At 42.0% G+C, this 24,656-nt stretch overlaps 1 protein-coding gene across 1 annotated transcript; it reads left to right on the top strand.

The window, feature by feature from the left end:
• The first annotated feature begins 981 nt into the window (after nt 1-981).
• Nucleotides 982-6,235, top strand: LOC127792998 (probable LRR receptor-like serine/threonine-protein kinase At3g47570). The gene is made up of 4 exons (XM_052323726.1): nt 982-1,968; nt 2,578-2,796; nt 2,939-4,900; nt 5,011-6,235. The coding sequence occupies exons 1-4, from the start codon at nt 1,044-1,046 to the stop codon at nt 5,355-5,357; spliced, it is 3,453 nt and encodes a 1,150-aa protein (XP_052179686.1). The 5' UTR covers nt 982-1,043; the 3' UTR covers nt 5,358-6,235.
• The last annotated feature ends 18,421 nt before the right edge of the window (nt 6,236-24,656 follow it).

Below are 24,656 nucleotides of genomic sequence, written 5' to 3'. Positions count from 1 at the left end.
AGTTGTAATGATGAAGGGTAGACGAAAGAGACAATAATGTTCGAAATAGTTGAGTTGTTTGAAAACAAATTGGTAATTGACTTGATCTACGAAATAACGTATCAACGGCTTACTTGAAAATTTTGAGGGGTTTAATTTATTAAAAATACTATTAAAATAGTTTATAGGCTTGATAATGTTTAAACTCTTAAATTTTAATAAATGAAGAACTAAGAGGTTGTTCGGCTTACCGATACAGCTTATAAGCTATGAAGAAAAAGTTGATGGGGGAGTTTTTGCAAAACATTGCTTATATATGTGCTGCATTGATCAATGAATTTACTATTTTACCCTCATTATTTTGTTAATTTTTAGTCATGCTTTTCCTCTTCAACCTCTACCTCTCGTTGCTGTGCTTCCCCAATGCTTTCGCCTGCCATCATCGTCGTCTCCATCGATCGCTTCTCGTCGGCCATCACCCCACCAGCTGCTGCCTCTATCGATCGCTGACACCATCGCCCCCATCGATCGCCGGCTCTTTTTATTGCGCGTATGTATATATATATAATATAATAATGATAATATATTATTATTATTATATATGATATATATAAAATATATAATAATATTTTATTAATATATTTTTAATAATTTATTAATATTTAATGATAAATTTTTACATCATTTAATACCATATTTATTTTAGTTTTTTGGTCAAGTTTTGATAATTTATCAACTTTTTCAAACTAAACATATAACTATTAATTCATAGATTAAAAATATATTTATCTAAATACATTATCAATTTAAATACTATTCAATTTTTAACTTAAAAACTAAATAACTTAAAAGTTATAAAAAAAAAAAAAAAAAAAAGGGTAAGCCAAACGGCCTCAAAATAAGCTGTATAACCTATAAACTAAAAACAGAGCTTATAAGCGGTGAAACCGGTAAGCGATGTGGCTGCCCTTTAAATGTCTCTGTTCTGTGCAAATGCCTTATTAAGCAACTAGTATTTCCCTTTTCCTCCACTTCTTCCCTGTAACTCAGCAGCTCACGTGCCCATGGAGGAATGCTTCCATATCTTTGTTGTCATCATGTTGTTGCTGCTGCTGCACGTCCCAGCAACCTGCTCAGCAGCACAAGGCATCGATACTGATCTATATGCTCTTCTAGAACTTAAAGATAGCGTAGAGTTCGATCCCCATCGTGTCTTGGAGAAAAACTGGACAACCACATCCTCATCCTCATCCTCATCAGTTTGCAGCTGGGTTGGAGTTACTTGCAGCGAGAGCACCCCCCAAAGAGTTGAAGCCCTGGAAATTCCAAACATGCGCTTACAAGGTACCATTCCCCCAAAGCTGGGGGACCTCTCTTCGCTCACCCGACTCAACATCAGCAACAACACTTTCAAGGGCCCTCTTCCTGACGAAATGGCTAATCTTCGTCGGTTGAAAGTAATCAATTTTGAACACAACCAATTCAGTGGAGAGATTCCGGAATGGTTGGTAGAATTGCCCGAGGTGCAGTACTTGAACCTTGGCCGAAACAGTTTCGCAGGTTTCCCAGCTTCCCCCTCCTTTAGTCCAAACTTGGAGTATTTGAACGTCTCGTTTAATCAAATAAATGGAGACATTCCACAAGAGATTGGCAATCTTAGTAAACTGAAGAGTTTGGACATGCAGTCCAATCAGCTGACGGGTAATATAAGAACCATGTACGGCATCCCATCGCTGGAACATATTGATTTTTCATACAATAGCCTATCTGACATGCTTCGTGAAGATCTCTGTCATTCTCTTCCAAATCTTAAATTCCTTCGGCTGTCCTGGAACCACCTAGTAGGCAAATTCCCTTCCAGTTTAGCTGAATGCTCAAAGCTTCAGAACTTGTTGCTGTCATTTAACAGCTTTGAGTCGGAGATACCCGCTGGGTTTGGGAACTTGACCATGCTTCAGGAGTTGGCTCTTGGTGGCAACATGTTGACAGGTAGACTTCCATTCATTTTTACTTAATTGTGTTCTTATTTTTGGGTTATCGATGATGGCCCGAAGTTACGATCTTTCGGGTGTGTACCGAGTAAACTCATTGGAAATGCTCAGTAGCTCACAAATCATTTACACTGGAGGAGTGTTTGTTAATTGAGATATGAACCATCAAAAAGTGGGAAAATATAAAATATTTTAGGAAAAGATATTTTTTTATTATATTTATTAAATTTATTTGACAATTTACTAAAAAAATTTCTTATATATATTTTCAAATAAATTTATCTCTCTTTTCAAAGGTAAATTTATTTACTACCCTTACAGATAAAAAGAATAATTTCTATGTTCTCAATATATTTTAAAAAAATTAATAAAAAATTTAAAATATTTTTCCATATTATTTTGATTATTTCATATAATTTGTAAATCAATTTGTATGAGCTTGCTCACATGGAAGCTTAAAACTTGGTCACAACTATAAACAATTAGCTTTTTGCGATAGTAATATTAACCAGCATGTAGTTATCAACACGCTTTGTGTATCAAAATTTGGAACAGGTCCTTTAAAATATATATTTATGGTGTACTTCAAAGGCATTTTTTCTTGCAGGAGGAATTCCAGACAAGTTGGGTAATCTAATTTATTTGGAGGTCCTAGCCTTGGAGAACAATAACCTCAGTGGAAGCATACCATCATTCATCTCTAACTTGTCTTCATTGAAAGTGCTTAATCTTCACTCAAATAACCTCAGTGGTGGCTTACCAAAAGAAATCGGCAACTGGAGTACTTCAATCACACAGATTGACCTCAGTGATAACCATCTGTTAGGTAACATTTTGTCCTTATTGGGCGAGTTTACAAATGAAGACCATTTTGTGATTATGTACTTTATCACCTTTAGAGAACAAAAGAAATGATTCATTTCTGGAAGTGCTACCAATTATCCTCGTGTTTTTATTTGATTTGGCAGGCAAAATACCAGATGAGATTGGTGCTCTTTCAAGCTTAGAGATTTTAGCGATCAACTTCAATAATTTGTCAGGGCAAATTCCCACTTCAATCTTCAACATGTCAACCTTGGAAATGCTTTCACTTGTAGAAAATAACCTTACGGGAAATCTACCACCAAATTTTCCTTGCAATCTAGAAACTCTTTATCTTGGAGGAAATCGACTCAGTGGGAGCATCCCTGACTCTATCTGTAATGCTTCTAAACTCGCCATCCTAGACCTCTACTCCAACAAATTCACAGGTCCCATTCCTGATTCACTTGGGAATTTACGAGCACTAGAATATCTGAGTTTGGGAGAAAACAATCTCCAAGGTGGACCAGGACCCGTTGACCGCCTGAGCTTCACAGAAAACATTCTTGTCAGTGGATCACCTTCGCATCCTCCAGAACTGGGATTCATCACTTCCTTGACAAACTGTAAGAAACTGAAAAGGGTGTATATAAATAACAATCCATTGAATGGCCGCCTTCCGTCTTCCATCGGGAATTTTTCTGGTGCCCAACTCAACGCTTTTGTGGCATCTAAGTGTGGGATCACAGGCAATATTCCCAAGGAAATTGGCAATATAAGCAGTCTGGAATCCTTGTTTCTCGAGGACAATTACTTGAATGGATCCCTTCCAAATACATTCAGTGGATCATGGAAACTCGACAAACTTGTTCTTCCCAACAATGCTCTGCACGGGTTGATTCCAGAAGATCTATGCCAATTAGCATATTTGGCCTCCTTAGATTTGGGTGGAAATCACCTTGATGGTCAATTGCCAGACTGCCTAGGAAATGTTACATCTTTACGGTCCCTTAATCTAACCTCCAACCATTTTACATCCAAAATACCAGTAAGTCTGTGGAGACTTACAGACCTCTCTGAATTTAACTTGTCCTACAACTCCTTCAATGGCTCTCTCCCCCAGGACATTGGGAATTTGACGAGTGCCACTCTAATAGATCTGTCGAACAATCGAATCTCCGGCAATATTCCTAGCGCTATTGGTGGTCTGCCAAACCTGGCATATCTTTCCTTGGCAAGTAATAATCTTAGCGAACAAATTCCAGAGTCATTTGGCAACCTTGTAAAGTTGTGGTCCTTAGATCTGTCCGGTAATTCTCTCACTGGAGAGATTCCCATGTCACTGTTGCAACTTCCTCTTCGTTATTTTAACGCATCAGGTAATTGCTTGAGTGTGAAAATTGATCAAGAATGGAAATCCAGGTTTGGAAGTGATAGCGTTCTACCAAATGGAAAATTGTGCCCTCACGTTCGGTCCAAACCAAAAAGTTTGCTGTTGTTTCTCTGTGTTTTCTTGGGGATTGCACTTTTGATGGTAGTGGTTTGCTGTGCATTTTTTCTTCTCAGACGGCGACGGAAACATCAATTTCCAACTTCAAGAATTACACACCAAGAAATTGAACGAGCTACTAATGGATTCGATGAAAGACACTTGCTAGGCACAGGGAGGTTTAGTTCAGTGTACAAAGGGACTCTGAAAGGGAAAGTCGTGGCCATAAAGGTCTTCAATCTGCAGCGTATTGCATTCAAGAATTTTGATGCAGAATGTGAAATTCTGTGCAAAATTTACCATCAAAATCTTACTAAGGTCACTGGCTTTTGCTCTAACACTGATTTCAAAGCCTTGGTACTGGAGTACATGCTGAATGACAGCCTTGAGAAGTGGCTCTATTCTCTTGACTCTTTCCTGGATATAGCGAAAAGGTTAGGGATAATGATAGATGCAGCACGTGCACTTGATCATCTCCACCATAAACCATTGCTTCACACTGATTTGAAACCAAGCAACGTTCTGCTAGACAAAGACATGGTTGCACACTTGAGTGATTTTGGCATTACAAGTTATTCCAAGGATGAGGAGAGTGTGGCTCAAACCAGCAACCTAGGCACAAGTGGGTACTCAGCTCCAGGTTATGCTTCTATCTTTTACTACACTTTAATAAAACTTATGCTGGCTGCTTTTCTATCTATTTTCTCATGAACATTCTTTTCAAGAAGTTAATCCTAGTTCTTCATGCAGAATATAGGCCGGAAGAATCAGTGTCAGCAAGATCAGATGTTTATAGTTTTGGGATTACATTGATGGAAACATTTACAAGGAAAAGGCCCACTGATCAAATGTTCGGTCCGGAATTGAGCTTGAGAGATTGGGTAAAAGAGGCCTTGGATAGCAGTACTGTTCATCAAGTTGTGGATGCAGGATTGATAGGGGAAGAGGAATTTGAGGCAAAGGTGAAGTGCGCGTCATCCATCCTGGAACTGGCATTGAAATGCTCTGAAGAATCGGCTGAAGAAAGGATGGATATCAAAGATGTGGTGGAGAAGCTCAAGACAATAAGAGACGATCAAATCCCTAAAACATATTGACTGACGATTGGGAAATGTTGTGTATTCAAGTGTGTAGTGTGAGTGTGTATCTCATATTAGTTGTGTAAAGAGATGAAAGTGGGTATTTATATTTTTCCCTCCTACTTAGATTTGGGTCCTAAGGACACTCACATTTTGTGAGTAGGCGAATCCTTTGGCTCATGACGCAGCTGCAGCCGTCGTCTGATCGGGCGGGTGGGCAGGTTGGGTCAATAAATTATTTTCTTTTATTTTTGTGCTTCTTCCCAGCAACGGTCTGATTTCCAGGTGTGCGGGATTCCGTCCATTATTTCTTTGACTATTCGATTGCTTCAAACATCGAATATTTATGGCGATGTTTAATGCCGACGTCAATTGGAACGTCTCTGAAACCCCATATAAGGCCGGTTTCCCTCAGTGTCTGGGCATCGAAGCCCATTTTTTTTGCTGCTTTCTCTTGTTCGCTGTTTTGGTCGTGGAGAGCCAGTCCCTCGGAGTTCTACTAGAGCCCACCGTCGTGGTTGCCATCGCCGGGCTGGTCATCGTGTCCTGCGAAGCAAATGCCGTAGCCTGTGATAACTGGTACAGGGCGTATCTGCTTTCAGGACATCACTTCTGACGTGCTTCGACAGCTGTCTCCGTTTTCAGATCTGCTACTCCGACGACTTGCTGTCTTGAATTCCCAGCCTCCTATATCTCTTCAATTTGACTCTCGTTCCGATTATTTTGTGTTGAATCTTCTTGCTGTTACAAAATACAGATATATTTCTATATTGTTGCTGCCTGCTAGTTGGGTTTGTGAAACTTCCAATTGAGTGGTTGCTGTTGCTATAGTCAGATTTTATTGCTGTGCTAACAGGAAATTCAGAGAGTCCACTTTTCATGTCAACTTAATTGATCTTTGCTGTTCGCTGATAAATGGCATTGGTTGGAACTTAATTTCGTGCAAAATATATGGGCAGTAGAAGAAAGCCACAACAGAACAGATACACCTTGCAAGGCTAATATTACCATATACCTAAAAACTAATCCAGTGCTCAAAACTTATCAAGTCATTTGCAAAATAAGAACCTCTAATTATACCTTTTCGATTGGCTTGAAATGATAATTCTATCATTTTATTCTATAAAAAAACTCTAATTATAAAAATGAAAAATAACCATAAAGGAAAGTTATACATAAATATTTTTTATAAGTATGATTTATAGTTACGGTATATAAGTTTTTTTTTCTCTTTATTTTTGGTTGTATATAAGTTATTTTTGCTGCAAATATAACCACTTTTTAAAAATATTTGATCATATGAAGCTCATTGTCTTCCTTTTGTTGTATATGATACATTTAATAAGCAACGTTATACAATAAATGAATCAGTTTATCTTTTTAACACCTACAAAATTATAATTTTTACCATTTGAATGCCCACTCTTTCCAAAACAGGAATAAGATTATATAGAGAAGTTTTCATCATTTTAAGTCCAAATCTAATGTGAATTTAGGCTCAAATTTAATATTTCTAACAATTATATAACAAAAAAAGAATTTACAACTTTAAATGTTAAATATAAATAACAAGATGAAATGACCAATCCAAATGGCTGAGAAAGCGGGACCTTTGATTGCTGGATAATGCATTGGCTTGAGCATGAATTTGAATTTATATCCCACTAATTTTGGAATTATTGTTCTTGTGCGATTTTTTGTACTTGTGCCTTCAATTATGCAGGAAAAGCTAAATCGCAAATTAGGCCTTTAGTCCTTATGTAGGAGAGGAATTGAACTCACGACTCACCGAATTATATCAGTAGATCACTCAACTTTTTACTATCCGACTTATGTCTTGGAGCTCTGTCCCACCAATCTTACAATCAATATGACCAAAGGCACATTAGAGACGGATAGTATAGGACAGAGAGGAAGTAGAATGTTCTACCGGCCGGCTGGCTTTGGACAATCTGGACCACTAACTATATTTACAATTTTATTTCCCTTTAAACTTACTGCTTCCCTACTCATTAGATCAAATCTGTTTTGTTGGCTTTACTGATCATTTCCATTTGTGCATCTTTCAAAGAGATTGATCCAAAAGATTTCCAATATCATTCATGGAGAAAACATGTTTTCTTCTTCTACATGTCACCATGTTTTAAGCGCATTACTGTCCATGTCTTGAAGTTGAAGCTTCCTTGGCAAGAACAGCACCCAGCATTATTGACACTGATCAATCAGCTCTTCTTGCTTTGAAATCCCTTATAACTTTTGATCCTGCCGATGCCTTGCTCTGAAACTGGACTAGCGACCCCCCAGTTTGTGACTGGCTTGGAGTCACTTGCAGTGTTCGCCACCAACTATAACAAAACAATCTCTCTGTTACGATTTTTTTTCTATGTAGCAAATTTCTTAATATTTTGTTTCTAAACTATTAAATTATAGACAATTTAAAGGAGTTAAATTTTTTTTCACTAAATATAGTTTTTAGCTACGAAAATTTCAACTACGCTATAAATTTCATAGTTAAAAGTTATATATTTTGCTGCATAATTATTAAATTGTAGACAATTTAAATGAGTCAATTTTTTTGCCACCAAATATAATTTTTCAATACCAAAGTTTTATCTACGATCCTAAATTGCGTAGCTAAAAAATAAGATTTTGCTATAAAATTATTAAATTGTAGTTAATTGATAAATTTATTTTTTTAAATTAAAAATAATAAAAATTAAAAAATATAAAAAAATGAGCAGGAAACATTTGATGGCAAAAAAATTTCACTGTGCAAGCCCTGAATATTAGCCTCCAAACACTTAAGTTTTTACTGTAGTGCAAACCCTCCCTCTGATGCAAACCCACTCCAAAAGGCAAAAACCTTCGAGTTAAATCCTTAGAGCAATTCAGTTTCGTTTGTCAATTCTCGTCAAATCCAAATCCTTAGAGCAACCCACAATGCGATTCTATACGCATACCCACTCCAAAGCTTCAATCCCAGCAAATAACCAACCCTTCATCCTCGCCAAATCCAAATCCAAATCCAAACCCTTCAATCCCAACAAAGAACCAACATTTCATCCCCGCCAAATCCAAAACCTCATTGCAAGGAATCTGTTTCTTCCCCAAGACAAACCCACGATGCAACAATTTGACAGTTCAAACACCTCTAGTACGTCAATTTGATCAACGAAGAACCAACCCTTCATTCTCGCCAAATCCGAAACCTCATTGCAGGGATGCCAATCTGTTTCTTTCCCTAAATTGGTTTTACTCTTATTGTTTGGATTTATTGGTTATGTTTTAACTGTACAAGTACACCATATGTTTGATAAAATGACTAATAAGTGATTTGACCACTCTTATACATTTTATGTGTATAAGAGTTTAATTAATTTGATACTTTGTATGTATGTATATATATATATATATACAAACATATACATATTCCATTAAATCAGTGTTCGTATTACATTTTACGGGCGATTGATTTTTCTATGTTATTTATTGGGAAAACTGATCATTTTATTGTTATTTGTTTGGCTTTTAGCCTTAAGATGCTAGATATTGTGGTTGTTTGTGTATCTATATTGCTATCACTCTCAAACAACATATATATTTATAACAAGTATATTTTGTGTATAACAAAAGCTCAATAATTTTAAAAGGGAAGAATTCGGTCTAATAAGTTTTTAACACTCAATTCACCCCCCGCTTGAGTGGCCATTGTGTGTCAAGGGACCAACAAAGAGTTGGATTCTGTGGCACTTCAATTTCAAATTCTGATTCAACAGCTTCCCATAGTAGCAGACCCCTGAGATATGCCTTCATTTTCACAGACCAAACATGATAATTTTCTCCAATGAAGATTGGAGGAGAAAGAGCAGAGATATTGCTGCTTGTAGCCATCACAAAAATCACTCGAATCTTTCAAGTGTTTTGGCTTTTAAGTGAGGTTTTCTTACTTGTTTTCTCTCACACATAGTCACTAAGATTAAGAAGGCTTTGATACCAAATGCTGGAAGTTCTGTGTTGTTTATATTGAAGAAGAAGGCGACAAGAGAGATAAAGAGAACGATGCAAATTTTCCATTACTTCAAAAACTTATATATTTGATACAAAAGTATGGGTCAATACCAAATCTCCATAATTTAAGGAGAGTTGTTCCATTGTCTAAGGCTGAAATTCAGCTCCCCACCATAATTCATTCAAATTTCAAGTACATTCATTAATTACATTACAAAAGATTCAAAAAGGAACATGATTGGTGCATAGCTTTGTATCACACACATGAACCTTTATCAATATAACAACAACTTCCTCTTTTTCCTTGGTGGAGTCAAGGTCCAATGTCTATTTTGAGAGTGACCCCATAGTCTGAAAGGGCTTCTTTCCCTATTTTTCTTGTCTTTCAAGGGTGGTTAGCTTCCTTAACCACAAAATTACTAAGGAAAGCTCGATTGATTAACTCCTATATTTCTTCTCTAAGTTGTTGGCACGCTTCTATATTGTGCCCATGGTCGTGATGGAAGCAACAATAGTTGCTCAAATTTCTTTTGTGAGTCGATGTCTTCATTGGATGAGGTCTTCTCATGTAATCCTTATCTCCTATTGTTGTTAGTATCTTTGCTTGGTTGTTATTCAACAGAGTAAAACAAATCAGCCTCCTCCAAGTATTGTCCGAATCTAATAGGTCTTGGGCTAGCTCTTACCCCACGATCATCTGTCTACTGCTCAATAGACTACTTGGGTGTAACGCCCCGCTTTTTCGGGCGCATTATAACTTGGGACAATTTCGGGACAATAATTTTTTTCTTTCAAACATTAAAACTAAACCACATCATACCTCAAATTGGTCCCAGAACTTCCAATCATTTTTTCTCGAAAGAGAATCACTATACACATCAAATGCGGAAGCAATGATCGAAACCTAATATTTTAACATTAATAATAAATAAATTCTTACATCTTCGACATTTCTCAAAACGTTCAGAATCTAAAGTAGTAGAATCAAAAATACATGGGCTACATAACCTACATTTCATTCTTCCTACACTCTGCTAAATGCCATTTTATGCCTCATTTATCCTTGTATCTGCGACAATTTCCTCTTGGAACGTTTGAATATTTCAGGGGCAAAACCCAAGTTAGATGATGAACCATCTAAGTAAGGGTACATAATGTTATGTCATATGTGTATACAGTGTCTTTCATCGTAGGTGTCAACTGCACCCCTCATGCTACCTACCATTTTTGCAGCCCCCTCTTTCAAAGCCGAGGTGTATGGGTGCACCATTGGTAAAGTAGCGGTGCCAGTTCGTACTCTCTACGGCCTCAAATGCGAGTGATCAATGATATAAATGTGTATTTATGTATTACATAGTCATGTCATGTGTGTAGTCTACGTGATAGATACATATCAGAGTATGCCAATATGATGAAAACATTTTTGAGGAAGTGCCACTTACCTTCTCAAGCTTATCGGGCTACCTCGATCTCCGTGCCTTATCTAGTGCATCGCCTCGATTTGTGTGCCAACTTCAAAATTTGCACGAGTCTCTTCAACTTCAGCCTCAAAGTATCCTAATCACCATAATTATTTAAATAAACGTTAAAACCTATTCTTCCATAATTTCTGGCATTTTCTATAATTTTCTCTCTATTTCTTCCTATTTTTCCTCAATAAATCCAGATTAAATATTTCTAAAATATTTTCTCAAATATTTCACTTCGATAATTCATAAAATAATATTCTTGAATTTCTAAAATTTTCTAAGGAATTTTACTCACCTTAACTTAGCATCTCGGATTTCCTCGGTATGCATGCCCTATCCTTGAAACGCGTGCCCGGGCTATTTTTCTCACCAAAATCTCCGGGATATCATTACATCTTCATTTCCTATTTTGCAGGATTTTTCTAGGACTTTTCGACATTTTTCCCAATTTTCTTTTCTTTTTCTTCCTTTTCTTTCTTTTTCTTTTCTATTTTTTTCTTTTTCTCTTTTCTTCTTACTGTTCATCTTCCTCCTTCCCTTCATGCACCTGCAACTTCTCTTTTTCATTTCGTTTTTTTCTTCTTCTTCTTCTTCTTCTTCTGTTTTTTCTTCTTCCTCGCAGCTTCTTCGCACAGTGTCGCCCGCCTGCAACTCCATGCCCGAGCCGCCTTTGTGGCTGCCCCGCTCGACTTCGGCCGCTGTTTACTCGCGGCCGCCCGAACTGCCACACCATCGCAGCCTCCTGCCATCGACCCACGTCGCCACCAGCTTCCTTGAGCGCACACCTGCACGCTGCCATGCTTGTTGCGTGTCCAGCCACTTTCGGTCGTGCTTCCATTGCCTTCGCGGCCTGCTCGCACCATCACCGCGGCCTTCAGCCTCCTTCGTGCACCCGCTGCCTCGATCGCCCCTGCCCGCGTGCTTGCTGCCAGCAGCCCTTGCGTTGCGGCTATGGCAGCTCGAGTTGCTGCCATGGCCGCTGAAATGTTTGCTGGCTGCGGCTTCCAAGCTCTCTCGACCTCTCTCTTTCTCTCACTCGATCGCTTCCACTCTCTCGGTGAAGCTCTCGGCCGAGCTTTCTCCCTCGCATTAGCTCTCTCTCTCGGCCAGCTCATGGAGCTCTCGGCCATGGCCGTTTTCGGCCATCTCCCATTCCCTCACTCTGATCTCTCTCTCTATCTCTACCTTTCTCTCTCTCTTACTTCAGTGAACTCTCGCTTCCTTGCTGCTCTTAAACAGCCAAAACATATCCAATTTATAGGTCCCTGCCCTGGCCACCAATCCACCCATATACATATATATATATATATATATATATTACTGTTAAATGCTTGACCACCACGCACTTAATTAGAAAATCCCACAAATCTTGCTAGCGATATCCTTAAATCATGCTGCCACAATCTCCTAATTTTTAGCCAAAAATCTCGGCCATTCACACAAGCTGCGTCTGCCATGCACGTGCATATATATATATATATATAACTATTTATTACATTTTAAATTAAAAGAAATTATATATTAAACCCCAATTTTATCATAATATCACTTAGGTAATTTTCTTATTACGACCGTGCCCTCAATCACTGATTAAACTTGAATTTTAATGTCGAAAATCCACAATTAATAACTTAAATTTTACCCAATATAGATGATTTCGACTCAATGTCCTCACCGAGCTATCGTTTCCTCCTAAAATCACTGAAGGGTTGTTATGCAAAATCGGAGCTCCCCTAGGGTTCCGTTGATTTTTCGGGAGTCTCCTACAACGATTTGGTTTTACAACCTAAATAGCAGCTGTATTTTAGCTATACCGGAAAATGTTCCCGATCCGATTTCTTTCGATACCATAAATCTTATCTCGATATGCTTGTCGAGACCATATAATTTTCTTTAGACAATTTCACTCCGAGGCATTCCCTGCAGTTGATTCGGTACTTATAACTGCTATTAAATTAATTTTTCAGTATTCTAAACCTATTAAAATTACGTGACAACCTTATACGAACATGGAGTATTACATTGGGTTTCTTCTCCTTTTTGTCAGGTAGCTCACCTTTTCACCTACATCACCTCCATCATCTCCTCGACATTGATGCACTTGTGTGCTTGCTCTAGGATCTTGATGAAAATTCTTTGATGGTGTCTTTGCCAAGGACTGAGTATAGGGGCCTTCCTCAAATTATTTTGGAATGCTACCATTGCAATCCTCTGACCAAAGTCTTTGATATTTAATGCTTCTTCGTTGAATCGAGCTACAAAACTTTTCAATGATTCTCCTTCGTTTTGCTTGATGTTGACCAAAGTCGTCAAGGACTTGCCATGACGTTTCAAGGGTGCAAAGTGGGCCAGGAAGCAAGACTTTAGCTACTTGTAATTGGCGATCAATCAATGAGGCTCGAGTATCGCGCTTTGGCATGCCCCTCCAAGTGGTTGAGAAAACTTTGCACCACATGGTGTCAATGGTGACTTGGATGAGCATGCCGGAAGAGAAAAGCTTCACATGGATAGTTGGGTTAGTGGTTTTGTCATAGAGCCTGATGGTAAGAGTGCGAAAGTGCTCGAGCAATACCTCAGTCATGATATCTCGGTCAGGGGCTAGCTTGGTCTTGAAGCTTGGGCTCCTCTAGATCTTCTCTCTTCTTGAGCTCAGCTCAGGAGTTAGCTTGCATTGTGGTATGGTGTTCTAAAAGCAATCATGCTAAAAATTCATATTTGTAAGCTAATGTTTTGTTAGCAAGAAAGTCAAGGGTTAATAGTTGATGATACTGGACCGATCACCGAGGTCTGCCTCGAACCGAGTACCTGTAGGGGCGGGGCTGTAATCCCCCGGGAGAACTCCGACGCTCAAATCAGTAGAAGAAATATGCCCAAAATGGAGAATGAACTAGGAGTCAGATATCCGTACCTGTAGAAGTCGATCTCTATTTAAAGATGGGGTAAAGCCCACTCTGAAGAGATAAGATAACTTTTGAACCGAACGTTGGAGAGAATCTCGGTTGACTGGGTCAACCTCGTTGAAAATAAAATATGAGATGAATGATGAAGATATAAGTGACATGTGGCACTTATTGGGGGAGGCACGTGGCGGCACCACATTGGAGATCTCCAAGGGTAGTATAGTATTTTTGCCCATAGTAAAATATTCCCTCATCACTTGCCCCCCCAACTCCTTGAGCTGCGAGGGAGAGAAGCTCGGGCAGCTGAAGGAGTAGTCTTCTCAGCTTTCCTGAAAAAAAAGAGATTTTACAAAGAAGATAGATGAATAAGATTAAAGAGCTCTATTATTGGTTTTGCTGGCTCGCTTCTCAACTAAACATCCCATCACCACTTCTCATGGCCCTCCAAGAATTCTATAAAAAGGGGGGTGGGGATGGTCCCCTCCTCACAATCACTATTGGAGTGAAGATATACTTGGGGGTGAAGAAAAAAGGTAAGAGATCTCTCATCTTTTTTTTTTTTTTTTTTTTTTAAATAGGCTTTTTCATTTGCGTGGCCGAGACCAGGGGTCTCGGCCACGTTTAGAGCCGCGGGCGCGGGCCAAGGCCGCGCTAGCCGAGGCCGCGCGCCTCGGCCGTGCGGCTTGCCCGCGCGCTGGCCTCGGCCGCGTGCCTCGGCCGCGCGAGGGACTCCCTGCCCCCCCTTTTTTATTTTTTATTTTTTAGGAGGCCCTTGGTCTCGACCTTGAGACCTCTTTTCCCCTGATCTTTTTTTTTTTTTTTTTTTGGCAGGATTCTCACGGGGCTCGAGAGGTTGTAAGTGATGCCTTCAAGTTCATCAAGGGACGGACCGGCTCCCTTTTAAGGGTTCTCTCATGCGTTTTTCTTCTTTCCTTGGAATTCTTCTCATCAGCCGGTATTCCTTTGCCTCCCTTCTCTTATTTTTTGTGGCTTTTTCTTGTCTTTCTTCCCATGTCACGCTGTTTTGGTAAGTCAACCTCCATGGCCTCCTCTAGCAACTCAGATGGGAATAGCTCGGACACTTCCAGCTCCTCTAACTCCTCTTCCCATTCTGGTAGGCCAATAGGAGACGCTGGGACCTCTCGGCCTCGTCCTTTATCTTTTGATAATGATACCGACACAAAGTTAGAGCTCCACCATAACGGTCTCCCTGATGAACTAACCCCTGCCTATTCTTCCTTGTCCGATGATGAGGTCTCCGGACTCGTCCGGAAATATCATCTTCCCGTTAAGGGCTATTGGTATTCTGCTCCCTCCAACCTTAGAGCCCATCAATCCCCTCCGGGGGGTTTAACCATCTATGAAACCTCTCTTGAAGCAGGGTGTCGGTTCCCTTTCGAAAGCACCCTTGTCGAGATCTTTCGACTCGTAGGGTTATCTCCCTCTCAACTAGTGCCCAACGGGTGGAGGAACTTAGTATCTTTCGTTATATGTTGTCGGGGGAGAGGTATTGTCCCCAAAGCTAAACTCTTTTTAAAATTATTTCGCCTCGTATGTGTTGATAAGTCTGAGTTTCGCTATTCTTTCATGGCATACCCTGGCTGTAAGTTTCTCGTAGACACCCCGTCCTCCTTAAAAGGTTGGAAAAATTGATATTTTTTTATGGGATCTGGCTCCGCTACTATGGGTGTGACCACCGCCTGGCGTCGGCCTTCCCGTGAGAATTTCCCTCGTGAAATGACCTCTTTAGAGAGGAGAGACGCCGAGCTTTTGATGGGTTTGGAGCACGTCAGTACGGCCAGGTTGATTAACGAAGAAACCCTGTTTCTCGGGGGTCTATGTCGATACCCCTGCCCTGCAGCCGACATTCCCTTAGGTTGATTTTTTTAGTTCTCTCGCACCGCTTCTTGTCTCTAATTTCTGCTTGCTTCTTTATTCTAACGTTTGATCTTATTTTGCTTTGCAGCCAAGATAATCGATGATGCAGAGTTGTGGAGGACCGACAAACAGGCTGCTGAAGAGGCCAAACGGGCCCGGAAGAATGCCAAGAGGCATACTCGAGACTCCAGGCTCCCACCTAGGCACAAGAAATCAAAAGCCTCCGGGTCCCGCTCTTTTCTGCCCCACACCGAGACAGGAGGTTCTCAGGGCACCGAGCCTCTCTTTGACATGCTTGAAGAAGAGGCGCCTATTCCCGCCAGGGCTCTTCACCGACCCAACTGGAATGTCCAAGAAACAGACCACAGCAGCGAGGCTTGGGTGGTGACTCAGCTTGTTCAGGGTCTTCCCACTCGGGCAGACATGGAGGGGGCCGCCGACCTGACTTCAGAGACCTTGGAGTCTTGCTACGGCCAGGGCTTGGTTCAGGTTAGCCCTCCGGACTTTTAATATAGAGAACTCTTGTCCCCTATATTCTAACTTTGTGCTATTTGAACAGAGTATTGTAGCTCACAACGAGCTCCAAAGGCGAATGGCGAGAAATTCACAAAGGATGTTGGAGATGGATAATGCCCTCGCCGACTGCCATAGGACCATCGAGCAGCGGGACGAGGATCTGAGGGTTCAGGAACAACGAAACGAGGAGCTTGAGGGACGTCTTCAGGGGCTTGAGATTAGCCACCACGCCCTGGAGGGAGAGTTAGGACGGGCTCGAGAGCGGAACCGGGAGCTTGAAGAGAAGTATGCAAACCCCACCCAACTCCCTGAGGTGAGAGGATTTATTAGACATTAGCTGCAGGGGGTATGGAAGAGAGGTTTCACTCGCTGCATGGAGGAGGTGCAAAGAGCCTATCCAGACCTCAGTTTTGCTCCCGTCAGGTCCATGGAAGATGTGATCGCCGAGCTCAGCCGGGTATCATCCTCCCAAGCGCCAGCAAACGAATCCGAGGAGTCCGAAGGAGAGGAAACTTAGTTGTTAGTTGCATGTATCTTCTTTCCCCAAGTTTGGGTTATGTTGGACTTCTGATATTTCAAAAAATGCTTCGTAGTTGTGCCTTTTTTGTAATAGTTTGAGCCGAGTGATCTCTGTTACCTGATTTCTCGCCCCTCTATTTTGCTTTTATTTTAGGGGTGGCCCCCTTGGGGCCATATCTGACCCTTGACTCTTCCTTTTTATTAGGGGTGGTCCCCCGAGGCCATATTTGACCCGTGACTCTTCCTTGTTATTAGGGGTGGTCCCTTGAGGCCATATTTGACCCGTGACTCTTCCTTTTTATTAGGGGTGGTGCCCTGAGGCCATATTTGACCCTTTGTTCTTACTAACTCCGGTGGGGATGAAAGGACTCAAAAATTTGGAGGCCACTGAGTTCGGGGAAGGGAAAACCTTTCCTTCCTTTTTGCCTCTTGCCCCCTCTCCTTATTATTTTTTATATTCCGTAGGATAGTCTGCACATATAAAAAGAAAAATAATGAGGTTTTATTGAGAAACATACATAGCTTCAAGATCCTTGGGGGTAGCCCATTATTGATAAAATTTCCTCAAGTTCTGAATATTCCACGCATTCTTTATTGGAGTGCCGTCCATAGTTCCAAGCCGGTATGCCCCAGGGCTGAGGGTCTCGGTAACCCTGGTAGGGGCCTTCCCAAGTCGGCGACAACTTATTGGAGTCTCGGGGGTTGCTCACACTTGCTCGTCGAAGGACCAGATCGCCAGGTAGAAAACTCTGAGCTTTCACCCTTCGATTATAGTACCTCTCAACTCGCTGATTATAAACCGCTTGGCGGACCCTTGCCTCCTCCCGAAGCTCCTCCACTGTATCTAAATTACTCCTCAAGGCTTGTTCATTGGATTCTGGATCAAAATGCTCCACCCTAAGAGTAGGGATCCCGATCTCTACCGGAATAAGGGCCTCTGAGCCGTAACATAAGTTGAATGGGGTCTCTCCGGTGGACCCCCTCCTCGTGGTCCGGTAGGATCAGAGGATGCTCGGTAATTCGTCCACCCAACTTCCATCTGCCTTGTCCACCCGGGCTTTTAATCCATGGAGCATAGTCCTATTGGCAAGCTCAATCTGTCCGTTAGCCTGTGGATGTGCTACTGAGGTAAAGTGCTGCTTGATCCCCAATTCTTGACACCATTCCTTAATCGTCCGATCTGTGAATTGGGTCCCATTATCTGAAACAATCACCCGCGGGATCCTGAACCGACAAACCAGGTTCTTCCATAAAAATTGCTTTACTTTTCGCGCAGTGATGGAGGCCAGGGGCTCGGCCTCTATCCATTTGGAGAAGTAATCTATCGCTGCGATCAAGAATTTTACTTGACCTGCGGCAGGCGGGAACGGACCCAGAATATCAATCCCCCATTGGGCGAAGGGGCACGGCTGAACCAGGTGGGTGAGCATGGCGCTAGGAACATGAATTAGGTTGGAGACCCGTTGGCATCTTTCACATTTCTTGACCAGCTGCTCTGCATCAGACACCATAGTCGGCCAGTAGTACCCTTGTCGAAGGACTTTCTGATAAAGAGTTCGGGCTCCTATGTGACTCCCACATATTCCCTCATGGATCTCTCTTAAAACATAATCAGCCTCACGTGGCTTTATGCACTTCAAGAGTGGTTGAGTGAAGGATCTCTTGTACAACTCTTCGTTGATTAGTATAAATTTTTGGGCCCTCCTTTTTAGCTCCCGGGCCTCTAAGTTACTCTCTGGTAGCTTTCCATCCTTCAAATAACTAACAAGAGGGTCCATCCAACTTGGCTCTAGATCGAGACATAGTTGCTCCACCATCTCATCAATGCTTCTTTGAGGTAATGTCTCAATAAGAATCTGTCTAGAATTGGTTGGAAAAGAGGCCGATGCGATCCGGGACAAAGTATCTGCTTCCATATTCTGGGATCGAGGCACATGCTCAATCTTTACAGATTGAAACCGACTCATCAGTTCCTTAACGAAAACCAAATATTTGGACATGTGGTCCTCCCTAGCCTCGTATTCTCCCTTCACCTGCTGAACAACAAGGTTAGAATCAGATTGTATGTTGAGATGCTTCGCCCCAAGCTGTGCTGCGAGCCTCAACCCAGCTATGAGGGCCTCGTACTCTGCCTCATTGTTAGACACCCGAAACTCAAAATGCAGAGCGTATAACCAGGACTGACCCTCAGGGCTCTTTATCATTAGCCCAGCTCCTCCGCCCCCAGAGTTTGAGCTGCCATCCACTGCCAACATCCATGGTCCTAGGCTGTCTTCTGGAGGTCCGCCAAGCCCAAATCCTTCAGCGATGAAATCAGCTAAGGCCTGGGCCTTAATAGCTGACCGAGGTCGATACTCTATGTCGAATGCTGTTAACTCCATTGACCACTTCAACATTCTCCTTGAGAGCTCTGGCTTCCCCAAAATCTGCCTTAGAGGCTGGTCAGTAAGCACGATGATAGAATGCGCCTGAAATAGGGTCGTAACTTTCTCGCTGAGACGACCAGGGCAAATGCTAATTTCTCCATGGGGGAATACCGAGCCTCTGCCACAGACAATCGTTTGCTCGTGTAGTATACTGGCCTCTGCTTCTTATTCTCTTCACGCACCAGTACCGAGCTCACTGCCTCTTCTGCCACGGCCAAGTAGAGGTATAGCGGCTCACCCATCTTTGGCTTAGTAAGGACTGGCGGTGAGGCTAGACATTCTTTGAGCTCGTTGAAAGCCTCCTGGCACCCAACGTCCCAGACAAAATCTTTGGTCCTGGATAGGGCTTTGAAAAAAGGGATGCCCTTTTCTGCCGATCGAGAGAGAAATCTCCCCAGAGCAGCTATCCTTCTGGTGAGTTGCTGGACCTCCTTAATACTTCTCGGGGTCGACATGTCTAGTATCGCCTTAATCTTCTCGGGATTCACCTCTATCCCACGATGATGCACGATATACCCAAGGAACTTTTCTGCAGAGACACCAAAAGCGCATTTAGAAGGATTAAGTTTCAATTGGAACCTACGCAAGGTTTTGAAGCACTCTTCTAAATCTGTCGGATGCTCCTCTGCCAGCAGGCTTTTCACTAGCATATCATCCACGTAGGCTTCCATGTTGCGACCCAATTGGTCCTGAAAGAGCCTATTCACGAGCCGTTGATATGTAGCCCCTGTATTTTTTAAGCCAAAAGGCATAACAGTATAGCAATAAGTGCCCCGATCAGTGACGAATGCTGTCTTCTCCTGATCTTCTTTATGCAACGGGATCTGATGGTATCCCTGAAAAGCATCTAGGAAACTCATGAGGTGGCATCCGGCCGTGCCATCAATTAGGGCATCGATCCGGGGAAGTGGGTAACTATCTTTTGGACAAGCCTTGTTCAGGTCAGTGAAATCAATACACAACCTCCACTTACCTTCCCCCTTAGGAATCAAAACTACATTGGCGAGCCATTCGGGATAATCGACCTCCCGAATATATCGTGCCGCCATTAGTTTTTCCACCTCAGCCTCTATGGCCCTTGCCCTATCTGGGGCGAAATTTCTTTTCTTCTGTATGACAGGTCGGTACCCCCCACTTCACTCCCAAACGGTGCGTCATTACTGCCGGGTCTATGCCTAGAATGTCGTGGACTGACCATGCGAAAATATCTACATATTGGCGAAGAAGGGATACAACCCGGGTCCGAATAGGGTCTTTCAATTGGGCGCTCACCCTTACGCATCTATCGACTCTGTCCGGGTCCAACGGTACCTCTACAAGCTCGTCCACTGGCTCAGCAGTTTTTGGGTCTTGTGGACCTTCTAGTAAAAAACTGACAGTAGCGGGAGGGGAAATCCCGACTTCCCCCACAGTAGGGCTCCGTCTCCGTCTTGAATTCTCTTGCGGCTCTAACTGCTCCTGTACAACACCCTTAGCTGTGCTGATGGATGCCATGTAACACTCCCGGGCAGATCTTAGGTCTCCTCGGACTTCTCCAACCCCCGCCGCAGTGGGGAACTTAAGCACCATGTGATAAGTACTCGGCACAGCCCGCAGAGCATTTAGCCCCGATCTTCCGAGGATCATATTGTAGGCCGATGGGACATCCGCTACCAAAATGTCTAACATGACCTGGGTAAACCGAGAACCTTTTCCAAGAGTCAACAAGAGCTGAAAGACACCATCTGCATATACCACTTCCCCGTCGAATCCAATCAAGGGAACACGAGCGGGCTTCAACTGTTCCATTTCGTATCCCATACCTAAAAAGGCTCGCCGATATAAAACTTCAGAAGAGCTCCCCGGATCCACGAGAATCCGCCGAAGCTCTCATTTTCCCAATTTTGCTGTGATGACTAGCGGATCATTAGAAACCGGATATCCGGGCAAGTCGTCATCGGTAAAGGAGATAACATCCCCTGGTCTAGCCCTTTTGACTCCTGGACGTCGATGCAGATCAGAACTCTCCCCCAACTCCTTGCCTGGCACCACCCCAGCCGCTAGAGTATGAAAAATCAACTGTTGCGGAGGACTCCCATCCCTCTGGCGATTCTGTCTCCGGGGCGGGGTTCTGGTTCTGCGTCGTTCCTGAGATCTACCGCGCCTGCGAGGGGGGCTCCTCGATCCCCTTCGTTCACTCCTTTGTGGTTCTGTATCCTTAGCTACAAACCTCCTCAGGAAACCTCGATTGATGAGCTCCTAGATCTCTTCTTTAAGTTGATGGCACTCCTCCGTGTCATGTCCATGATCTCGATGGAATCGACAATACTTGTCTTTACTCCGCTTGTTACCCGGGGCTTTCATGGGTCTCGGTTTTTTCAAGTAATCCTTGTTCTCGATTGTGGCCAGGATCTCAGCCCGAGGAGTATTAAGCAGGGTGAACCTGACTGGACTCCATCGAGAGCCCGACCTCTCCCCCCGTCGACCCGATTTATCTTCAGGCTTTTGCTCTCGGTTCTGACTTCTCTTCTCTTTCTTATTTGAGTATTCACTTCTCTTGACCCGCATCACCTCCTCGGCATTAATGTACTTGGTGGCTCGGCTCAGGATCTCTGTGAATGTTTGAGGAGGCCTCTTAGCTAGTGACTGGGTAAAAGGGCCAACCCTCGAGGCATTCTAAAAGGCCACCATAGCGATACTTTGATCAAGATTCTCAATGCTCAATGCCTCCATATTAAACCTGGCCACAAAATCTGTTAACGACTCCCCTTGGTTCTGCTTGAGATTCACGAGGGTCATAGTAGACCTTCGGTGCCTCCTTAGGGGAGCGAAGTGAGCCAAGAACCTATTCTGAAGCTGTCCGAAGTTAGCGATCGACCGATGTGCCAGACTTGAATACCAGGACCGTGCATGTCCTTCCAAAGTGGCTGGGAAGACTCTGCACCACATAGCATCAGGTGCCGCCTGGACCATCATGTGAGAGGCGAAGAGATTTAAGTGATCAGTGGGGTCAGTTGTGCCTCCATATGGCTTAATAGCTGGGATTCGAAGGCACTCGGATGGGGTAATTGCCATGATCTCCCGACTTAATGGCTGATTAGAAACAATGTCGTGTGGCTCTTTTTCCCTCTGCCTCAATTCTGCAACCTCCCTCTCCAAATGCCGCAAACGTCTTTCTCGCTGAGCCCCACCAGCCCGGGAATAATCGGGACCAGAGGACTCCTCATCTTCCTCCGAGCCTAGCTTCCCGTACTCGCTTCGCTTAGAGGGCCCGCTCCGTCTCTCGTCCCGATGGGACTCCTTTCCAGTGCGGGGGGATTCGCCTCCTCGAAATTCTCTATGACTAGAGTGGCAATCCCCCTGATGTCGACTGTCATGATTAGAGTGCTCCACCGGTCTCATCTCCGGGGGCTGCTGTTGGGCCAAAAAGGTGTTAGAGCAATTCCGTCAGATGTTGGACCTGTCCCTCTAGCTGGGCGACACGATCCTGAGGTGGCGAGGGATTCGGGGGGTGACCTCCTACGGGGCCGCTCTCAGGTGGGTGGTTTTGACTCTGATCTGGGACGGGCTGGGTCCCAGCAGCTCGTGATGGATTTCTTCTTGTCGCCATAACGGGAGGAAACTTGAGCTCGACCGAGGTACTCGACGAATAAGGGCAGATAAAGTAACCGGCCCCACGGTGGGCGCCAAATGATGATACTGGACCGATCACCGAGGTCTGCCTCGAACCGAGTACCTGCAGGGGCGGGGCTGTAATCCCCCGGGAGAACTCCGACGCTCAAATCAGTAGAAGAAATATGCCCAAAATGGAGAATGAACTAGGAGTCAGATATCCGTACCTGTAGAAGTCGATCTCTATTTAAAGATGGGGTAAAGCCCACTCTGAAGAGATAAGATAACTTTTGAACCGAACGTTAGAGAGAATCTCGGTTGACTGGGTCAACCTCGTTGAAAATAAAATATGAGATGAATGATGAAGATATAGGTGACATGTGTCACTTATTGGGGGAGGCACGTGGCGGCACCACATTGGAGATCTCCAAGGGTAGTATAGTATTTTTGCCCATAGTAAAATATTCCCTCATCAATAGTCAATCAATAGCCGAATTGAAATGTATTTTAAATAAATAAATAAATATAAAAGGCTTAAAGTTATAACTAAAAAGTTTCAATAAATTAAGAAATTTTTATTTTAAAATTATTTCAGCAACAAAAAGAAGGAAATGGATGCTCTTTCTCGGCAAAAATTGATTTAAAGGCTTATATAGGAAACACAAATGTTCTTTAAATATAAAATTCTAATATTTTGTGTCACATTCAACATTCATTTCATTAGAAAAAAGAGAGATAACTCCGACATGGAGTGGAATCAACAGGGTGTCTCTATTTCCATCACCGACTTAAACTCGATAATGAGAGTACTTTCTGAGTAATAGACACGGAAGAAACCATAGCCTTGGAGATTGAATTTGATGGATGCATGCACTTGAACCTGTGGTCCAAACCAATTGGTTGACCCAAACCAATTAGTTGACGGAATGGCCATACCCTCCAATCTTTACTTTGTTATTAGAGGTCAATAAATAAAATATTTTAAATAAAAATTTATTAGATATGAATTAAGGAGACGTAATGTAACGTGTAACTCTAAGTTTATAATAACTACATCGACTAGTTTTTCCTGTTGAAAATAAATTATTCAGCATATAAGATCACAAATATATTTTTAAATGTGTAATGCTATCTTAAAGTTTAGTCAATTAAAAGTGATCTATAAAATTTAATTTTTGGACTATTGAGTATTAAATTATCATGAAATTAACGTGTAAAGACATGAGTTATATTTCTAAATTAATGATGGATTAATTTAAAAATAATAAAAATTATTAACTACTTTTAGGAATTATATAAGGATTATGGTCTCCAATTGATAATTTTAATCTCTCTACATCCCCATTAACAGAGAAATTCTAAAGAAACTACGAATCAATTGAAAGATCAAAAGATCCATTTTGATCAATCATAACAATGGATACAGATACCCTTCCGCTTATTATTTATTTTATTCTTAGTGATTTAATATGAATTTTCTTGAAATTTAAATAATAATTCTACATTTCGTTGCCTAAACACTCAAGACTCTCTCTTTTTGTCTCCCTCTCATTACTCTTATTCCTGTTTAACTGTCTTTTACTTAAACATAGAAAGATTTTTTAACAATGGTAATTGCAAAAATAAAGAAAGTGTTATGACCCATTTCAAATGGAGCGTCGCAAACGTAAAAGACTTTATGATTAATCTAAGAAATCGGGAAATTTATTGATGATCTTTTTGCATATCAAGTTTTTGAGTACTAGATTTTTGTTTCTTTTGCTTAAATGGATATTTATAAAAAAAAAAAACTACTAGTAGTTCAAAAGAAAAGCACAAAAACAATGGGCCCATGACTTTGAATTACTTTTTGGTTATAGAACAAGACAAATGCCAGAAAGTGGGTCAGCTAGCTAGTCCTGAAAACGATTGTCAATTGGAAATTGATCCTCGCCAACCCTCTTTACGACTTGGATCCTTAAATAAGATTATCCAAAAGCACGCTTGTACTTGCATTAATTTTGTCAAAAG

Source organism: Diospyros lotus, unplaced genomic scaffold, assembly GCF_014633365.1.
Source record: "Diospyros lotus cultivar Yz01 unplaced genomic scaffold, ASM1463336v1 superscaf1, whole genome shotgun sequence".
In the NCBI taxonomy this organism is placed as follows: domain Eukaryota; kingdom Viridiplantae; phylum Streptophyta; class Magnoliopsida; order Ericales; family Ebenaceae; genus Diospyros; species Diospyros lotus.
Note: the sequence above shows the minus strand (reverse complement) of the source record. Positions and strands in the feature narration are given on the sequence as shown.